This window comes from Scyliorhinus torazame, unplaced genomic scaffold (genome assembly GCF_047496885.1).
Source record: "Scyliorhinus torazame isolate Kashiwa2021f unplaced genomic scaffold, sScyTor2.1 scaffold_580, whole genome shotgun sequence".
NCBI lineage: Eukaryota > Metazoa > Chordata > Chondrichthyes > Carcharhiniformes > Scyliorhinidae > Scyliorhinus > Scyliorhinus torazame.
Window position 1 is genome coordinate 77,189 of NW_027308307.1, and position 17,812 is coordinate 95,000.

General features: G+C 64.2%; 1 protein-coding gene across 1 annotated transcript in view; it reads left to right on the plus strand.

Annotated features, from left to right (window-relative positions):
* Nucleotides 1-7,188: 7,188 nt before the first annotated feature.
* The window catches only part of LOC140406522 (chromodomain-helicase-DNA-binding protein 4-like), a gene marked incomplete at its 3' end in the record, with an annotated part of 10,952 nt that continues 328 nt past the window's right edge, over nt 7,189-17,812 (plus strand). The window contains exons 1-7 of the mRNA XM_072494525.1: nt 7,189-7,316; nt 9,220-9,337; nt 9,521-9,645; nt 10,378-10,636; nt 10,811-10,983; nt 12,553-12,733; nt 13,880-13,966. Coding sequence (XP_072350626.1) covers nt 7,197-7,316; nt 9,220-9,337; nt 9,521-9,645; nt 10,378-10,636; nt 10,811-10,983; nt 12,553-12,733; nt 13,880-13,966 — 1,063 coding nt within the window. The remainder of the gene's footprint in view (nt 7,317-9,219; nt 9,338-9,520; nt 9,646-10,377; nt 10,637-10,810; nt 10,984-12,552; nt 12,734-13,879; nt 13,967-17,812) is intronic.

A 17,812-nucleotide genomic window follows, 5' to 3' on the forward strand; every position in this document is an offset into this window, starting at 1 on the left:
CAGCGGGAGAGAGGGGGCGAGTGTGTCGCAGCAGGAGAGAGGGAGCGAGTGTGTCTCAGCGGGAGGGAGGGAGCGAGTGTGTCTCATCGGGAGGGAGGGACCGGGTGTGTCTCAGTGGGAGGGAGGGAGTGAGTGTGTCTCAGCGGGAGGGAGGGAGCGAGAGTGTCTCAGCGGGAGGGAGGGAGCGAGAGTGTCTCAGCGGGAGGGAGCGAGAGTGTCTCAGCGGGAGGGAGGGAGGTTGTGAGTGCCTCAGCGGGAAAGAGGGAGCGAGTGTCTCAGCGGGTGGGAGGGAGCGAGTGTGTCTCAGCGGGAGAGAGGGGGCAAGTGTCTCAGCGGGAGAGAGGGTGCGAGTGTGTCTCAGCGGGAGGGAGGGAGCGAGTGTGTCTCAGCGGGAGAGAGGGGGCGAGTGTATCTCAGCGGCAGGGAGGGAGCGAGTGTGTCTCAGCGGGAGGGAGGGAGCGAGTGTGTCTCAGCGGGAGGGAGGGAGCGAGTGTGTCTCAGCGGGAGGGAGGGAGCGAGTGTGTCTCAGTGGGAGGGAGGGAGCGAGTGTGTCTCAGCGGGAGGGAGGGAGCGAGTGAGTCTCAGCGGGAGGGGGTGAGCGAATATGTCTCAACGGGAGGGATGGAGCGAGTGTGTCAGCGGGAGTGAGGGGGCGGGTGTGTCGCAGCAGGAGGGTGGGAGCGGGTGTGTCTCAGTGGGAGGGAGGGAGCGAGTGTGTCTCAGCGGAAGGGAGGGAGCGAGAGTGTCTCAGCGGGAGGGAGGGAGCGAGACTGTCTCAGCGGGAGGGAGCGAGAGTGTCTCAGCGGGAAAGAGGGGGCGAGTGTGTCTCAGCGGAAGGGAGCGAGTGTGTCTCAGCGGGAGAGAGGGGGCGAGTGTCTCAGCGGGAGAGAGGGTGCGAGTGTGTCTCGGAGGGAGGGAGCGAGTGTGTCTCAGCGGGAGAGAGGGAGCGAGTGTGTCTCAGCGGGAGGGCGGGGAGCGAGTGTGTCTCAGCGGGAGGGAGCGAGAGTGTCTCAGCGGGAGGGAGGGAGGTAGCGAGTGTGCCTCAGCGGGAAAGAGGGAGCGGGTGTGTCTCAGTGGGAGGGAGGGAGCGAGAGTGTCTCAGCGGGAGGGAGGGAGCGAGAGTGTCTCAGCGGGAGGGAGGGAGCGAGAGTGTCTCAGCGGGAGGGAGGGAGCGAGAGTGTCTCAGCGGGAGGGAGCGAGAGTGTCTCAGCGGGAGGGAGGGAGGGAGCGAGTGTGCCTCAGCGGGAAAGAGGGAGCGGGTGTGTCTCAGCGGGAGGGAGCGAGTGTGTCTCAGTGGGAGGGAGGGAGCGAGTGTGTCTCAGCGGGAGGGAGGGAGCGAGTGTGTCTCAGCGGGAGGGAGGGAGCGAGTGTGTCTCAGCGGGAGGGAGCGAGAATGTCTCAGCGGGAGGGAGGGAGCGAGCGAGTGTGTCAGCGGGAGGGAGGGAGGGAGTGTGTCTCAGCGGGAGGGAGGGAGTGAGTGTGTCTCAGCGGGAGGGAGGGAGGGAGTGTGTCTCAGCTGGAGGGAGGGAGCGAGAGGGTCTCAGCGGGAGGGAGGGAGCGAGTGTGTCTCGGCGGGAGGGAGGGAGCGAGTGTGTCTCAGCGAGAGTGAGCGAGTGTGTCAGCGGGAGTGAGGGAGCGAGTGTGTCAGCGGGAGAGGGGGGGGTCTCAGCGGGAGAGAGGGAGCGAGTGTCTCTCAACGGGAGGGCGGGAGCGAATGTGTCTCAGCGGGAGAGAGGGGGGAGTGTGTCTCAGCGGGAGAGAGGGGGGACTGTGTCTCAGCGGGAGAGAGGGGGGAAGTGTGTCTCAGCGGGAGAGAGGGGGGAAGTGTGTCTCAGCGGGAGGGCGGGAGCGAGTGTGCCTCAGCGGGAAAGAGGGGGCGAGTGTGTCTCAACGGGAGGGAGCGAGTGTGTCTCAGCGGGAGAGAGGGGGCGAGTGTCTCAGCGGCAGAGAGGGTGCGAGTGTGTCTCAGCGGGAGGGAGGGAGCGAGTGTGTCTCAGCGGGAGAGGGGGCGAGTGTGTCTCAGCGGGAGGGAGGGAGCGAGTGTGTCTCAGCGGGAGGGAGGGAGCAAGTGTGTCTCAGCGGGAGAGAGGGGGCGAGTGTGTCTCAGCGGGAGGGAGGGAGCGAGTGTGTCTCAGCGGGAGGGAGGGAGCGAGTGTGTCTCAGCGGAAGGGAGGGAGCGAGTGTGTCTCAGCGGGAGGGAGGGAGCGAGTGTGTCTCATCGGGAGGGTGGGAGCGGGTGTGTCTCAGTGGGAGGGAGGGAGCGAGTGTGTCTCAGCGGAAGGGAGGGAGCGAGAGTGTCTCAGCGGGAGGGAGGGAGCGAGAGTGTCTCAGCGGGAGGGAGCGAGAGTTTCTCAGCGGGAAAGAGGGGGCGAGTGTGTCTCAGCGGAAGGGAGCGAGTGTGTCTCAGCGGGAGAGAGGGGGTGAGTGTCTCAGCGGGAGAGAGGGTGCGAGTGTGTCTCAGCGGGAGGGAGGGAGCGAGTGTGTCTCAGCGGGAGAGAGGGAGCGAGTGTGTCTCAGCGGGAGGGCGGGAGCGAGTGTGTCTCAGCGGGAGAGAGGGGGGAGTGTGTCTCAGCGGGAGAAGAGGGGGGAGTGTGTCTCAGCGGGAGGGCGTGAGCGAGTGTGTCGCAGCAGGAGGGAGGAAGCGAGTGTGTCTCAGCGGGAGAGAGGGAGCGAGTGTGTCTCAGTGGAAGGGAGGGAGCGAGTGTGTCTCATCGGGAGGGAGGGAGCGGGTGTGTCTCAGTGGGAGGGAGGGAGCGAGTGTGTCTCAGCGGAAGGGAGGGAGCGAGAGTGTCTCAGCGGGAGGGAGGGAGCGAGAGTGTCTCAGCGGGAGGGAGCGAGAGTGTCTCAGCGGGAGGGAGGGAGGGAGCGAGTGTGCCTCAGCAGGAAAGAGGGAGCGAGTGTGTCTCAGCGGGAGGGAGCGAGTGTGTCTCAGCGGGAGAGAGGGGGCGAGTGTCTCAGCGGGAGAGAGGGTGCGAGTGTGTCTTAGCGGGAGAGATGGAGCGAGTGTGTTTCAGCGGGAGGGAGGGAGCGAGAGTGTCTCAGCGGGAGGGAGGGAGCGAGAGTGTCTCAGCGGGAGAGAAGGAGCGAGTGTGTCGCAGCGGGAGGGAGGGAGCGAGTGGCTCAGCGGGAGGGAGGGAGTGAGTGCCTCAGCGGGAGAGATGGAACGAGTGTGCCTCAGCGGGAGGGAGGAGGTGAGTGTGTCTCAGCGGGAGGGAGGGAGCGAGTGTGTCTCGGAGGGAGGGAGCGAGTGTGCCTCAGCGGGAGAGAGGGAGCGAGTGTCTCAGCGGGAGGGAGGGAGCGAGTGTGTCGCAGCGGGAGGGAGGGAGCGAGTGTGTCTCAGCGGGAGGGAGGGAGCGAGAGTGTCTCAGCGGGAGGGAGGGAGCGAGAGTGTCTCAGCAGGAGGGAGGGAGCGAGTGTGTCTCAGCGGGAGTGAGCGAACGAGTGTGTCTCAGCGGGAGGGAGGCAGTGAGTGTGTCTCAACGGGAGGGAGGGAGCGAGTATGTCTCAGCGGGAGGGAGGGAGCGAGTGTGTCAGCGGGAGAGAGGGGGCGAGTGTGTCTCAGCGGGAGAGAGGGGGCGAGTGTGTCGCAGCAGGAGAGAGGGAGCGAGTGTGTCTCAGCGGGAGGGAGGGAGCGAGTGTGTCTCATCGGGAGGGAGGGACCGGGTGTGTCTCAGTGGGAGGGAGGGAGTGAGTGTGTCTCAGCGGGAGGGAGGGAGCGAGAGTGTCTCAGCGGGAGGGAGGGAGCGAGAGTGTCTCAGCGGGAGGGAGGGAGGTTGTGAGTGCCTCAGCGGGAAAGAGGGAGCGAGTGTCTCAGCGGGTGGGAGGGAGCGAGTGTGTCTCAGCGGGAGAGAGGGGGCAAGTGTCTCAGCGGGAGAGAGGGTGCGAGTGTGTCTCAGCGGGAGGGAGGGAGCGAGTGTGTCTCAGCGGGAGAGAGGGGGCGAGTGTATCTCAGCGGCAGGGAGGGAGCGAGTGTGTCTCAGCGGGAGGGAGGGAGCGAGTGTGTCTCAGCGGGAGGGAGGGAGCGAGTGTGTCTCAGCGGGAGGGAGGGAGCGAGTGTGTCTCAGTGGGAGGGAGGGAGCGAGTGTGTCTCAGCGGGAGGGAGGGAGCGAGTGAGTCTCAGCGGGAGGGGGTGAGCGAATATGTCTCAACGGGAGGGATGGAGCGAGTGTGTCAGCGGGAGTGAGGGGGCGGGTGTGTCGCAGCAGGAGGGTGGGAGCGGGTGTGTCTCAGTGGGAGGGAGGGAGCGAGTGTGTCTCAGCGGAAGGGAGGGAGCGAGAGTGTCTCAGCGGGAGGGAGGGAGCGAGAGTGTCTCAGCGGGAGGGAGCGAGAGTGTCTCAGCGGGAAAGAGGGGGCGAGTGTGTCTCAGCGGAAGGGAGCGAGTGTGTCTCAGCGGGAGAGAGGGGGCGAGTGTCTCAGCGGGAGAGAGGGTGCGAGTGTGTCTCGGAGGGAGGGAGCGAGTGTGTCTCAGCGGGAGAGAGGGAGCGAGTGTGTCTCAGCGGGAGGGCGGGAGCGAGTGTGTCTCAGCGGGAGGGAGGGAGCGAGTGTGTCTCAGCGGAAGGGAGGGAGCGAGAGTGTCTCAGCGGGAGGGAGGGAGCGAGAGTGTCTCAGCGGGAGGGAGCGAGAGTATCTCAGCGGGAAAGAGGGGGCGAGTGTGTCTCAGCGGGAGAGAGGGGGCGAGTGTCTCAGCGGGAGAGAGGGTGCGAGTGTGTCTCAGCGGGAGGGAGGGAGCGAGTGTCTCAGCGGAAGGGAGGGAGCGAGAGTGTCTCAGCGGGAGGGAGGGAGCGAGAGTGTCTCAGCGGGAGGGAGCGAGAGTATCTCAGCGGGAAAGAGGGGGCGAGTGTGTCTCAGCGGAAGGGAGCGAGTGTGTCTCAGCGGGAGAGAGGGGGCGAGTGTCTCAGTGGGAGAGAGGGTGCGAGTGTGTCTCAGCGGGAGGGAGGGAGCGAGTGTGTCTCAGCGGGAGAGAGGGAGCGAGTGTGTCTCAGCGGGAGGGCGGGAGCGAGTGTGTCTCAGCGGGAGAGAGGGGGGAGTGCGTCTCAGCGGGAGAAGAGGGGGGAGTGTGTCTCAGCGGGAGGGCGTGAGCGAGTGTGTCGCAGCGGGAGGGAGGAAGCGAGTGTGTCTCAGCGGGAGAGAGGGAGCGAGTGTGTCTCAGCGGGAGAGAGGGAGCGAGTGTGTCTCAGCGGGAGAGGGAGTGAGTGTGTCTCAGCGGGAGAGGGAGCGAGTGTGTCGCAGCGGGAGAGGGCGCGAGTGTATCGCAGCGGGAGAGGGAGCGAGTGTGTCTCAGCGGGAGAGAGGGGGGCGAGTGTGTCTCAGCGGGAGGGAGTGTGTCTCAGCGGGAGGGAGGGAGCGAGTGTGTCTCAGCGGGAGAGAGGGAGCGAGAGTGTCTCAGCGGGAGAGAGCGAGCGAGTGTGTCTCAGCGGGAGAGAAGGAGCGAGTGTGTCTCAGCGGGAGAGAAGGAGCGAGTGTGTCTCAGCGGGAGGGAGGGAGCGAGTGTGTCTCAGCGGGAGGGAGGGAGCGAGAGTGTCTCGGAGGGAGGGAGCGAGTGTGTCTCAGCGGGAGGGAGGGTGCGAGTGTGCCTCAGCGGGAGAGAGGGAGCGAGTGTCTCAGCGGGAGGGAGGGAGCGAGTGTGTCTCAGCGGGAGGGAGGGAGCGAGTGTGTCTCAGCGGGAGAGAGGGGGTCGAGTATGTCTCAGTGGGAGATAGGGAGCGAGTGTGTCTCAGCGGGTGGGAGGGAGCGAGTGTGTCTGAGCAGGAGGGAGGCAGCGAGTGTGTCTTAGCGGGAGGGAGGGAGCGAGAGGGTCTCAGCGGGTGGGAGGGAGCGAGTGTGTCTCAGCGGGTGGGAGGGAGCGAGTGTGTCTCGGCGGGTGGGAGGGAGCGAGTGTGTCTCGGCGGGAGGGAGGGAGCGAGTGTGTCTCGGCGGGAGCGAGTGTGTCTCAGCGGGAGGGAGGGAGCGAGTATGTCAGCGGGACTGAGGGAACGAGTGTGTCTCAGCGAGAGTGAGCGAGTGTGTCAGCGGGAGTGAGGGAGCGAATGTGTCAGCGGGAGAGAGGGGTGTGTGTCTCAGCGGGAGGGAGGGAGCGAGTGTGTCTCAGCGGGAGGGAGGGAGCGAGTGTGTCTCAGCGGGAGGGAGGGAGCGAGTGTGTCTCAGCGGGAGGGAGCGAGTGTGTCTCAGCGGGAGGGAGCAAGCGAGTGTCTCAGCGGGAGGGAGGGAGTGAGTGTGTCTCAGCGGGAGGGAGGGAGCGAGTGTGTCTCAGCGGGAGGGTTGGAGCGAGTGTGTCTCAGCGGGAGTGAGCGAGTGTGTCTCAGCGGGAGTGAGCGAGTGTGTCTCAGCGGGAGGGAGCGAGCGAGTGTCTCAGCGGGAGGCAGGGAGCGAGTGTGTCTCAGCGGGAGGGAGGGAGCGTGTGTGTCTCAGCGGGAGGGAGGGAGCGAGTGTGTCTCAGCGGGAGGGAGGGAGCGAGTGTGTCTCAGCGGGTGGGAGGGAGCGAGTGTGTCTGAGCGGGAGGGAGGCAGCGAGTGTGTCTCAGCGGGAGGGAGGGAGCGAGAGGGTCTCAGCGGGTGGGAGGGAGCGAGTGTGTCTCAGCGGGTGGGAGGGAGCGAGTGTGTCTCGGCGGGTGGGAGGGAGCGAGTGTGTCTCGGCGGGAGGGAGGGAGCGAGTGTGTCTCGGCGGGAGGGAGGGAGCGAGTGTGTCTCAGCGGGAGGGAGGGAGCGAGTATGTCAGCGGGACTGAGGGAACGAGTGTGTCTCAGCGAGAGTGAGCGAGTGTGTCAGCGGGAGTGAGGGAGCGAATGTGGCAGCGGGAGAGGGGGGGTGTGTGTCTCAGCGGGAGGGAGGGAGCGAGTGTGTCTCAGCGGGAGGGAGGGAGCGAGTGTGTCTCAGCGTGAGGGAGGGAACGTTGCGCAACTGCAGAATATTTCAGTGACATGCCCTTGTTTTCTGTCCTCTCGCTCTCCCCCTCCACTCGCTCTCCCCCCCTCCACTCGCTCTCCACCCGCTCTCCCCCCCTCCACTCGCTCTCCTCCCTCCACTCGCTCTCCTCCCTCCACTCGCTCTCCCCCCTCCACTCGCTCTCCCCCTCCATCTCGCTCTCCCCCCCTCCCTCTCGCTCTCCCCCCCTCCCTCTCGCTCTCCCCCCCCTCCCTCTCGCTCTCCCCCCCTCCCTCTCGCTCTCCCCCCTCCCTGTCCTCACAGGAAGCGCCCAAGATGCCCAATGGTATGTACGATGGTACCATGCTCGTGCGTGCGGCTGGGAAGTTGACTCTGCTACAGAAGATGTTAAATAAGTTGAAAACCGATGGCCATCGTGTGCTGATCTTCTCCCAGGTCAGGACAGCGTGAACCCCAGCCCGCGGGAGATTGGGGCATTTGGGAGGCTGGTGGTGGGGAGACAGCACATTTTGGCTTTGCTCGGCGCAGCTGAGCCAAGGATTGTGGATTGTGGATTTTGTTTATTGTCACGTGTACCGAGGTACAGTGAAAAGTATTTTTCTGCGAGCAGCTCAAACAAATCATTTAGTACATGAAAAGAAAATACATAATAGGGCAACACAAGGTACACAATACAAATACATCGACATCGGCATCGGATGAAGCATACAGGGTGTAGTGTTAATGAGGTCAGTCCATAAGAGGGTCGTTTAGGAGCCTGGTAACAGTGGGGAAGAAGCTGTTTTTGAGTCTGTTCGTGCGTGTTCTCGGACTTCTGTATCTCCTGCCCGATGGAAGAAGTTGGAAGAGTGAGTAAGCCGGGTGGGAGGGGTCTTTGATTATGCTGCCCGCTTTCCCCAGGCAGCGGGAGGTGTAGATGGAGTCAATGGATGGGAGGCGTGTTCGTGTGATGGACTGGATGGTGTTCACGACTCTTGTGAAGTTTCTTGCGGTCCTGGGCTGGGCAGTTGCCATACCAGGCTGTGATGCAGCTAGATAGGATGCTTTCTATGGTGCATCTGTAAATGTTGGTACAAGTTAATGTGGACACGCCGAATTTCCTGAGGAATTATAGGCCCTGTTGTGCTTTCTTGGTGGTAGCGTCGGTGTGGGTGGACCAGGACAGATTTTTGGACATGTGTACAACTAGGAATTTGAAACTGCCAACCATCTCCACCTCGGCCCCGTTGATGCTGACAGGGGTGTGTACAGTACTTTGCTTCCTGAAGTCAGTGACCAGCTCTTTAATTTTGCTGGCATTGAGGAAGAGATTGTTGTCGCTGCACCACTCCACTAGGTTCTCTATCTCCCTCCTGTATTCTGACTCGTCGTTATTCGAGATCCGGCCCACTATGGTCGTATCGTCAGCAAACTTGTAGTTGGAGTTGGAACCAAATTTTGTCACGCAGTCGTGTGTGTGTACAGGGAGTATAATAGGGGGCTAAGTACGCAGCCTTGCAGGGCCCCGGTGTTGAGGACTATTGTGGAGGAGAGGTGTTGTTTATTCTTACTGATTGTTGTCTGTGGGTCAGAAAGTCGAGGATCCAGTTGCAGAGTGAGGATCCAAGTCCTAGGTTTTCGAGCTTTGATATGAGCTTGGCTGGGATTATGGTGTTGAAGGTGGAACTGTAGTCAATAAATAGGAGTCTGATGTAGGAGTCCTTATTGTCGAGATGCTCTAGGGATGAGTGTAGGGCCAGGGAAATGGCATCTGCTGTGGACCGGATTCAGCGGTATGCGAATTACTGTGGATCAAGGCTTTCTGGGAGTATGGAGGTGATGCGCTTCATGACCAACCTCTCGAAGCACTTCATTACAACTGAGTTCAGAGCCACCGGACGGTAGTCATTGAGGACGTTGCCTGGTTCTTAGGGGGAGGCTCTGAACCTGCAACTGTGGCAAATGTTGGGTATGTTGGCACTGCTCTTTTAAACAAAGTGCACCATGGTCCCGTAATAGCTGCGAGGCCTGTTGAAATAGCCTGTTGGCATAGCTGAGGGCGCTTTAGGTCTATATCAACCTTGAGGCCTGTTAACACAGCTTTTGCCCTCGGTGAAAGGTGCTTTCGGCCCTTTAGTACTGCAAAGCCTGTTGAGGTATGCTTTTCAGGTAGGGGAGGGATATTTTAGACCCTTAGCAACCATGAGACCCAGTGACAGAGGCTTTTGGCATAGGTGAGGGCACAACCTTGGTCCCTTAGCAACTGTGAGGCCTTTGGTTCCAGGCTTTCGACATAAGTTGGGCTTGGAGCCTGCCTGATTTCCTAACGCTCTCCCACCCTTTTCTCTCGTCTTGGCAGATGACCAAAATGTTGGACCTCCTGGAGGACTTTCTCGAGCACGAGGGCTACAAGTATGAGCGGATTGATGGTGGGATAACTGGAAACCTCCGGCAAGAGGCCATTGATCGCTTCAACGGTGAGAGAAGTCTTGATTGTTATTGTTATGAGAGGAAGCAGGGGATGAGGGAGGGATCCCCCCTGGAATAGGGAGAGGAGTCTGTCCCTTGCTGGAGGTGTGGTTGCCAGGATCTTCCTCTCCTCTCTACATTTGACATTGACCACCGTCTCTCTTTCTCTTTTCTCTCGCTCCCTACTTCAGCCCCTGGGGCTCAGCAGTTCTGCTTTCTTCTCTCTACCCGTGCTGGAGGTCTCGGAATCAACCTTGCCACGGCCGACACAGTCATCATCTATGACTCTGACTGGAATCCACACAATGACATCCAGGTAGGCCTGGTGGCGGGCTTTGCACAGGGTGGGGTGTTGTAGTTGACCTTGTTGGCCAATCTCGCTTGGTGTAAGGGTCGGTAGGTAAAGAGCAGGAGGGGTGGAGCAGGCTTCAAATGAGGCCCATTTGGCCAAGTTAGCCTCATGTCACTTGGAGTGTGGTGCTTCAAATGGGGCCTACTTGGCTAATTGTACTTGGTGTGTGGGTACAGAACTGGACTGGAACCACCAGGCTTCATTCGGTGCATACTTGGCTAATTTTGCTGTCTGGGTACAGAACAGGCTTCAATTATTGACTAGTTGGCCAATTGTGCTCCATGTGGGTACAGAACAAGCTTCAATTAATAATAATAATTGCTTATTGTCACAAGTAGGCATCAATGAAGTTACTGTGAAAACCCCCCTAGTCACCACATTCCGGTGCCTGTTCGGGGAGGTCGGTACGGGAATTGAACCCACGCAGCTGGCCTGGTTCTGCATTACAAGCCAGCTGTTTAGCCCACTGTGCTAAACCAGCCCCTAGAGCCTAGTTGACCAATTGCGCTTGATGTGGGTACAGAACAGGAAACCCCCTGGCTTCGATTGGGGCCTAGTTGTTCAATTGTATGTATGTATGTGTGTACACAGACTAGACTCCAATTGGGGCCTGCTTGGCCAAGATGGTCTAATCTCTTTTGTCACCTGCCCCATTCCTCCTGCCCTTCTGTTCCGCATCCCCACCTCCCCTTCCAGGCCTTCAGCCGTGCTCACCGGATCGGGCAGAACCGCAAGGTGATGATCTACCGCTTCGTCACGAGGGCTTCGGTGGAGGAGCGGATCACGCAGGTGGCCAAGAAGAAGATGATGCTGACCCACCTGGTGGTGCGGCCGGGCCTGGGCTCCAAGTCCGGCTCCATGTCCAAGCAGGAGCTGGACGACATTCTCAAGTTCGGCACTGAGGAACTGTTCAAGGACGAGATGGAGAGCCTGGCCCTCGGGCTGGCGCTAAAAGGTGAGTGGCAAGGGACGAGGCTAGAGTGGGCACACAACAAGGATAGGGTTCACTATTCCGCTTCACCACCCGGCAGAGGGGGTGTGGGATGTTTATTATCTCCCCCTTTCCCCCCCATCCCAGCCCCGTGTCGACTAACGGGTCCTTTTAACACTTTCTATTCGCTCTTGCAAGGAGATGCCAAGGAAGGGGAGGACATGAACGTTATCCACTACGATGATGAAGCCATCGACAAGCTTTTGGACAGGAATCAGGATGACACGGAAGACACGGACCTTCAGAACATGAATGAGTACCTGAGTTCCTTCAAGGTGGCCCAGTACATGGTGCGAGAGGAGGCCGAAGAGGTGAGCACAGCCCTGGCCTGCTGTCACCGCGAGTCCCTCGCTCCCCGCCGGCTCCCCGTGTCCCTTGCTCCCCGTGTCCCTTGCTCCGCGTGTCCCTCGCTCCCCGCCGGCTCCCCGTGTCCCTCGCTCCCCGCCGGCTCCCCGTGTCCCTCGCTCCCCGCCGGCTCCCCGTGTCCCTCGCTCCCCGCCGGCTCCCCGTGTCCCTCGCTCCCCGCCGGCTCCCCGTGTCCCTCGCTCCCCGCCGGCTCCCCGTGTCCCTCGCTCCCCGCCGGCTCCCCGTGTCCCTCGCTCCCCGCCGGCTCCCCGTGTCCCTCGCTCCCCGCCGGCTCCCCGTGTCCCTCGCTCCCCGCCGGCTCCCCGTGTCCCTCGCTCCCCGCCGGCTCCCCGTGTCCCTCGCTCCCCGCCGGCTCCCCGTGTCCCTCGCTCCCCGCCGGCTCCCCGTGTCCCTCGCTCCCCGCCGGCTCCCCGTGTCCCTCGCTCCCCGCCGGCTCCCCGTGTCCCTCGCTCCCCGCCGGCTCCCCGTGTCCCTCGCTCCCCGCCGGCTCCCCGTGTCCCTCGCTCCCCGCCGGCTCCCCGTGTCCCTCGCTCCCCGCCGGCTCCCCGTGTCCCTCGCTCCCCGCCGGCTCCCCGTGTCCCTCGCTCCCCGCCGGCTCCCCGTGTCCCTCGCTCCCCGCCGGCTCCCCGTGTCCCTCGCTCCCCGCCGGCTCCCCGTGTCCCTCGCTCCCCGTGTCCCTCGCTCCCCGTGTCCCTCGCTCCCCGTGTCCCTCGCTCCCCGTGTCCCTCGCTCCCCGTGTCCCTCGCTCCCCGTGTCCCTCGCTCCCCGTGTCCCTCGCTCCCCGTGTCCCTCGCTCCCCGCCGGCTCCCCGTGTCCCTCGCTCCCCGCCGGCTCCCCGTGTCCCTCGCTCCCCGCCGGCTCCCCGTGTCCCTCGCTCCCCGCCGGCTCCCCGTGTCCCTCGCTCCCCGCCGGCTCCCCGTGTCCCTCGCTCCCCGCCGGCTCCCCGTGTCCCTCGCTCCCCGCCGGCTCCCCGTGTCCCTCGCTCCCCGCCGGCTCCCCGTGTCCCTCGCTCCCCGCCGAGTCTGGGATTGTGTGCGGGTGTGAATGCGGTGGGGGCGGAGGTGGTGGATCTGGCTCCTGGCTTGGCGTGGCCTTGGTGCGGCAGCCCCGTGTTGCCAATCACCTGTGCACTGACGTCGACGTCCCTCGCTCCCCGTGTCCCTCGCTTCCCCGTGTCCCTCGCTCCCCGTTGTCCCTCGCTCCCCGTGTCCCTCGCTCCCCGTGTCCCTCGCTCCCCGCCGGCTCCCCGTGTCCCTCGCTCCCCGCCGGCTCCCCGTGTCCCTCGCTCCCCGCCGGCTCCCCGTGTCCCTCGCTCCCCGCCGGCTCCCCGTGTCCCTCGCTCCCCGCCGGCTCCCCGTGTCCCTCGCTCCCCCGCCGAGTCTGGGATTGTGTGCGGGTGTGTGAATGCGGTGGGGGCGGAGGTGGTGGATCTGGCTCCTGGCTTGGCGTGGCCTTGGTGCGGCAGCCCCGTGTTGCCAATCACCTGTGCACTGACGTCGACCGTCTCTTGGCAGGAGGAACAAGCAGTAGAGAGGGAGATTATTAAGCAGGAGGAGAGTGTGGACCCGGATTACTGGGAGAAACTTTTGCGCCATCACTATGAGCAACAGCAGGAGGATCTCGCCCGGCATCTGGGAAAAGGGAAGCGTATTCGCAAACAGGTCAACTACAACGACACCTCACAGGAGGACAGAGGTAACCGGGAAGGTGCGGGGCTGGGTGAAAGCGGCGCCGGTGGGGGTGGAGCGGGAGGGAGTGGGAGGAGGGTAACGCGCGGGATATGGAGGGAGGAGATGCTACCTACTCTGAGTGGGTGAGGCCTAGATGTTCATCCCCCAGGCCTTGTCCCAGCGGTGGTGGAGGCTTAGTCTCCAAGACCAAGTCCGAGCGAGAGAGCAGCTTAGACTGTCTTCCCAGGGTCTGCCAGTGTTGAGTGAGGCCTAGACTTCATTTGCATGGGCCTAGTCCCAACGAGTGAGTCCTGGACTTAGATCCCCAAGGCCTATGGGAGGGACAGAGGTCATGCCTTCATCCCTAGAGCCTACTCCAGTGAGAGAGGCCTAGACTATCTTCCCGATGCCTACCAGTGTAAGAGAGACCTAGCTTTCATTCCCTGGGGCCCTGAGAGGGCCCTAGCCAGAGCGTGTGAGGCCTAGACTTCATTCCCCATGGCCTACTAGAACGAGGGAGTCTTTCTTCATACCCCATGCCTAGTCCCAGCAAAGGAAGCCCAATCCTAGCCAGAGAGAGACACAGAGGCTTAGTCCCCAAGGCCTACTTCTTCCCTAGGACCTTGGAGACCCAGGATTCTTGGCCACAGGAATGAAGGCCGACAGGACAAGCTAACACCCCAAGCTTTGGGGCCTGTGACAGCTGAGGGAGTCACTGGCGTCAAGGGCCAGGGTTTGATCTTGGGTCACAGGAATCGCGTGGGCCAAGGAATCCAGAGGTTTTGGAAATGGGGTCAGGGGGTTTGGCTTCACGGTGGCACAGTGGTTAGCACTGCTGCCTCACGGCGCTGAGGACCTGGGTTCGATCCTGGCCCCAGGTCACTGTCCGTGTGGAGTTTGCACATTCTCCCCGTGTCTGCGTGGGTTTCGCTCCCACAACCCAAAGATGTGCAGGGTAGGTAGATTGGCCACACTAAATTACCCCTGAAATGGAAAAAAAACAAATTGGGTACATTAAATTTATTTTTAAAAGTGTCAGGGAGTTGGTGAGGTCAGAGGTCAGGAAGTGGCCAGCAACCTCCTGGAAAGAGGTCACTAACTGCCTTGTTTGTTTCTTTCGTTCTATTTTGTCGGTGGGGGGGTGCGATTCGTATATTTTCTTGACCAATAGACTGGCAGGATGACCAGTCGGACAACCAATCAGATTACTCGGTGGCCTCGGAGGAAGGAGACGAAGATTTTGATGAGAGGACAGAAGGTGAGAAAGGTTTGGCGAGGAGGAAGGGTGCAAGGACAAGGAGGGGGCATGGAGGGAGCGAAGAGAGGTGGGGAGGGAGGGTGTACGGGCAAGGAGGGGGCATGGAGGGAGCGAAGAGAGGTGGGGGAGGGAGGGTGCATGGGCAAGGAGGGGGCATGGAGGGAGCAAGGAGAGGTGGGGAGGGAGGGTGCAAGGGCAGGGAGGCGGCATGGAGGGACCGAGGAGAGGTGGGGAGGGAGGGTGCACGGGCAAGGAGGGGGCATGGAGGGAGCGAGGAGAGGTGGGGAGGAGGGTGCACGGGCATGGAGGGAGTGAGGAGAGGTGGGGAGGGAGGATGCAAGGGCAGGGAGGGGGCATGGAGGGAGCGAGGAGAGGTGGGGAGGGAGGGTGCACGGGCATGGAGGGAGTGAGGAGAGGTGGGGAGGGAGGATGCAAGGGCAGGGAGGGGGCATGGAGGGACCGAGGAGAGGTGGGGAGGGAGGGTGCACGGGCAAGGAGGGGGCATGGAGGGAGCGAGGAGAGGTGGGGAGGGAGGGTGCAAGGGCAGGGAGGGGGCATGGAGGGACCGAGGAGAGGTGGGGAGGGAGGGTGCACGGGCAAGGAGGGGGCATGGAGGGAGTGGGGAGGGAGGGTGCGGAGGCAGGAGGGAGCGAGTGTGCAGGGGTGAATATTGGGAGGGGGATATGCAGGGTGGTAGGCAGAGGTAATGTAGGGGGCGAGGAAGTGAGGGCAAGCAGGGGGCATTGCAGGAGAGTGTAGGGGCAAGAGGGAGCATGGGGTGTGTGGAGCGAGAGTGAGGAGGGAACATGAGAGGCTGAGGAGGGGAAAGGGGTAGGGAAGGAAGCAAGGACGAGGAGGGGAGAGGTGAGCGAGAAGGGGAGGGTGGAGGGAGGGTAATGGGGTGTGCCAGGGTGGAGAGAGAGGAAGGAGCAAGGTGAGGAGGGATTGTGCGGGACGAGAGGAGGTTTGCATTGCGATTGAAGAGGCAGGGGTGAGGTTGGTACAGGGGCAATGTGGGAGAGGGAGCATGGGCGAAGAGGGAGTGTAGGGAGCGAGGGCAAGGAGGTGGCGTGACAGGATGGAGTAGGGGAAAGAGTGAAGGCGAAGGGGGCAAAGCAAGGGGAGGGGCATGGTCGAGGCAGGTGCGAGGGCGAGGAGGGTGGTAGCTCTGAAGGCCTGAATTGGCATTGACAATGCCAGTATCTGAGGGAGGGATGGTATCAGCTTGTACCTGGATTCCTGACCATGTTTTAATCACTTCCCCTCGCTCTCCTCCTCCTTGCTCTCTCACACTCATTGTTCTCTCTTTCTCCCACACCCCTCACTCGCGCTCTTTCATCCGCCCCCCCCCCCCCCCCACACTCTCCCACACACTGTTCTCCGCATTCGCCCCCCATCCCCCGCAACCTGGCTTTTCTCCCACACCCCCCTCATCTTGCGCTCTTCCTCCCCCCCCCCCCCCCCCGCGCTCTTCCTCAACCCGCGCGCTCTTCCTCAACCCCGCGCGCTCTTCCTCCCCCCCCGCGCGCTCTTCCTCCCCCCCGCGCGCTCTTCCTCCCCGCCGCGCGCTCTTCCTCCCCGCCGCGCGCTCTTCCTCCCCGCCGCGCGCTCTTCCTCCCCGCCGCGCGTTCTTCCTCCCCCGCCGCGCGTTCTTCCTCCCCGCCGCGCGTTCTTCCTCCCCGCCGCGCGTTCTTCCTCCCCGCCGCGCGTTCTTCCTCCCCGCCGCGCGTTCTTCCTCCCCGCCGCGCGTTCTTCCTCCCCCGCCGCGCGTTCTTCCTCCCCGCCGCGCGTTCTTCCTCCCCGCCGCGCGTTCTTCCTCCCCGCCGCGCGTTCTTCCTCCCCGCCGCGCGTTCTTCCTCCCCGCCGCGCGTTCTTCCTCCCCGCCGCGCGTTCTTCCTCCCCCGCCGCGCGTTCTTCCTCCCCGCCGCGCGTTCTTCCTCCCCGCCGCGCGTTCTTCCTCCCCCGCCGCGCGTTCTTCCTCCCCGCCGCGCGTTCTTCCTCCCCGCCGCGCGTTCTTCCTCCCCGCCGCGCGTTCTTCCTCCCCGCCGCGCGTTCTTCCTCCCCCGCCGCGCGTTCTTCCTCCCCGCCGCGCGCTCTTCCTCCCCCCGCGCGCTCTTCCTCCCCCCGCGCGCTCTTCCTCCCCCCGCGCGCTCTTCCTCCCCCCGCGCGCTCTTCCTCCCCCCCCGCGCGCTCTTCCTCCCCCCCGCGCGCTCTTCCTCCCCCCCGCGCGCTCTTCCTCCCCCCCGCGCGCTCTTCCTCCCCCCGCGCGCTCTTCCTCCCCCCCGCGCGCTCTTCCTCCCCCCGCGCGCTCTTCCTCCCCCCGCGCGGCTCTTCCTCCCCCCGCGCGCTCTTCCTCCCCCCGCGCGCTCTTCCTCCCCCCGCGCGCTCTTCCTCCCCCCCGCGCGCTCTTCCTCCCCCCGCGCGCTCTTCCTCCCCCCCGCGCGCTCTTCCTCCCCCCCGCGCGCTCATCCTCCCCCCCGCGCGCTCATCCTCCCCCCGCGCGCTCATCCCCCCCCCCGCGCGCTCTTCCTCTTCCCCCTGTGGGCCTCCCTCCGCGCGCTCATCCTCCCCCCGCGCGCTCATCCTCCCCCCGTGCGCTCTTCCTCTTCCCCCCGTGCTCTTCCTCTTCCCCCCGTGCTCTCTTCCTCCTCCCCCCCCACCCCGCTCTCGTCCTCTTTCCCCCCCCCCGCGCGCTCTTCCTCTTCCCCCGCGCGCTCTTCCTCTTCCCCCCGCGCGCTCTTCCTCTTCCCCCCGCGCGCTCTTCCTCTTCCCCCCGCGCGCTCTTCCTCTTCCCCCCGCGCGCTCTTCCTCTTCCCCCCGCGCGCTCTTCCTCTTCCCCCCGCGCGCTCTTCCTCTTCCCCCGCGCGCTCTTCCTCTTCCCCCCCGCGCGCTCTTCCTCTTCCCCCCGCGCGCTCTTCCTCTTCCCCCCGCGCGCTCTTCCTCTTCCCCCCGCGCGCTCTTCCTCTTCCCCCCGCGCGCTCTTCCTCTTCCCCCCGCGCGCTCTTCCTCTTCCCCCCGCGCGCTCTTCCTCTTCCCCCCGCGCGCTCTTCCTCTTCCCCCCGCGCGCTCTTCCTCTTCCCCCCGCGCGCTCTTCCTCTTCCCCCCCGCGCGCTCTTCCTCTTCCCCCCGCGCGCTCTTCCTCTTCCCCCCGCGCGCTCTTCCTCTTCCCCCCGCGCGCTCTTCCTCTTCCCCCCGCGCGCTCTTCCTCTTCCCCCCGCGCGCTCTTCCTCTTCCCCCCGCGCGCTCTTCCTCTTCCCCCCGCGCGCTCTTCCTCCTCTTCCCCCCGCGCGCTCTTCCTCTTCCCCCGCGCGCTCTTCCTCTTCCCCCCGCGCGCTCTTCCTCTTCCCCCCGCGCGCTCTTCCTCTTCCCCCCGCGCGCTCTTCCTCTTCCCCCCGCGCGCTCTTCCTCTTCCCCCCGCGCGCTCTTCCTCTTCCCCCCGCGCGCTCTTCCTCTTCCCCCCCGCGCGCTCTTCCTCTTCCCCCCGCGCGCTCTTCCTCTTCCCCCCGCGCGCTCTTCCTCTTCCCCCCGCGCGCTCTTCCTCTTCCCCCCCGCGCGCTCTTCCTCTTCCCCCCGCGCGCTCTTCCTCTTCCCCCCGCGCGCTCTTCCTCTCCCCCCCCCGCGCGCTCTTCCTCTTCCCCCCGCGCGCTCTTCCTCTTCCCCCCGCGCGCTCTTCCTCTTCCCCCCGCGCGCTCTTCCTCTTCCCCCCGCGCGCTCTTCCTCTTCCCCCCGCGCGCTCTTCCCCCCCGCGCGCTCTTCCTCTTCCCCCCCGCGCGCTCTTCCTCTTCCCCGCGCGCTCTTCCTCTTCCCCCCGCGCGCTCTTCCTCTTCCCATCGCGCGCTCTTCCTC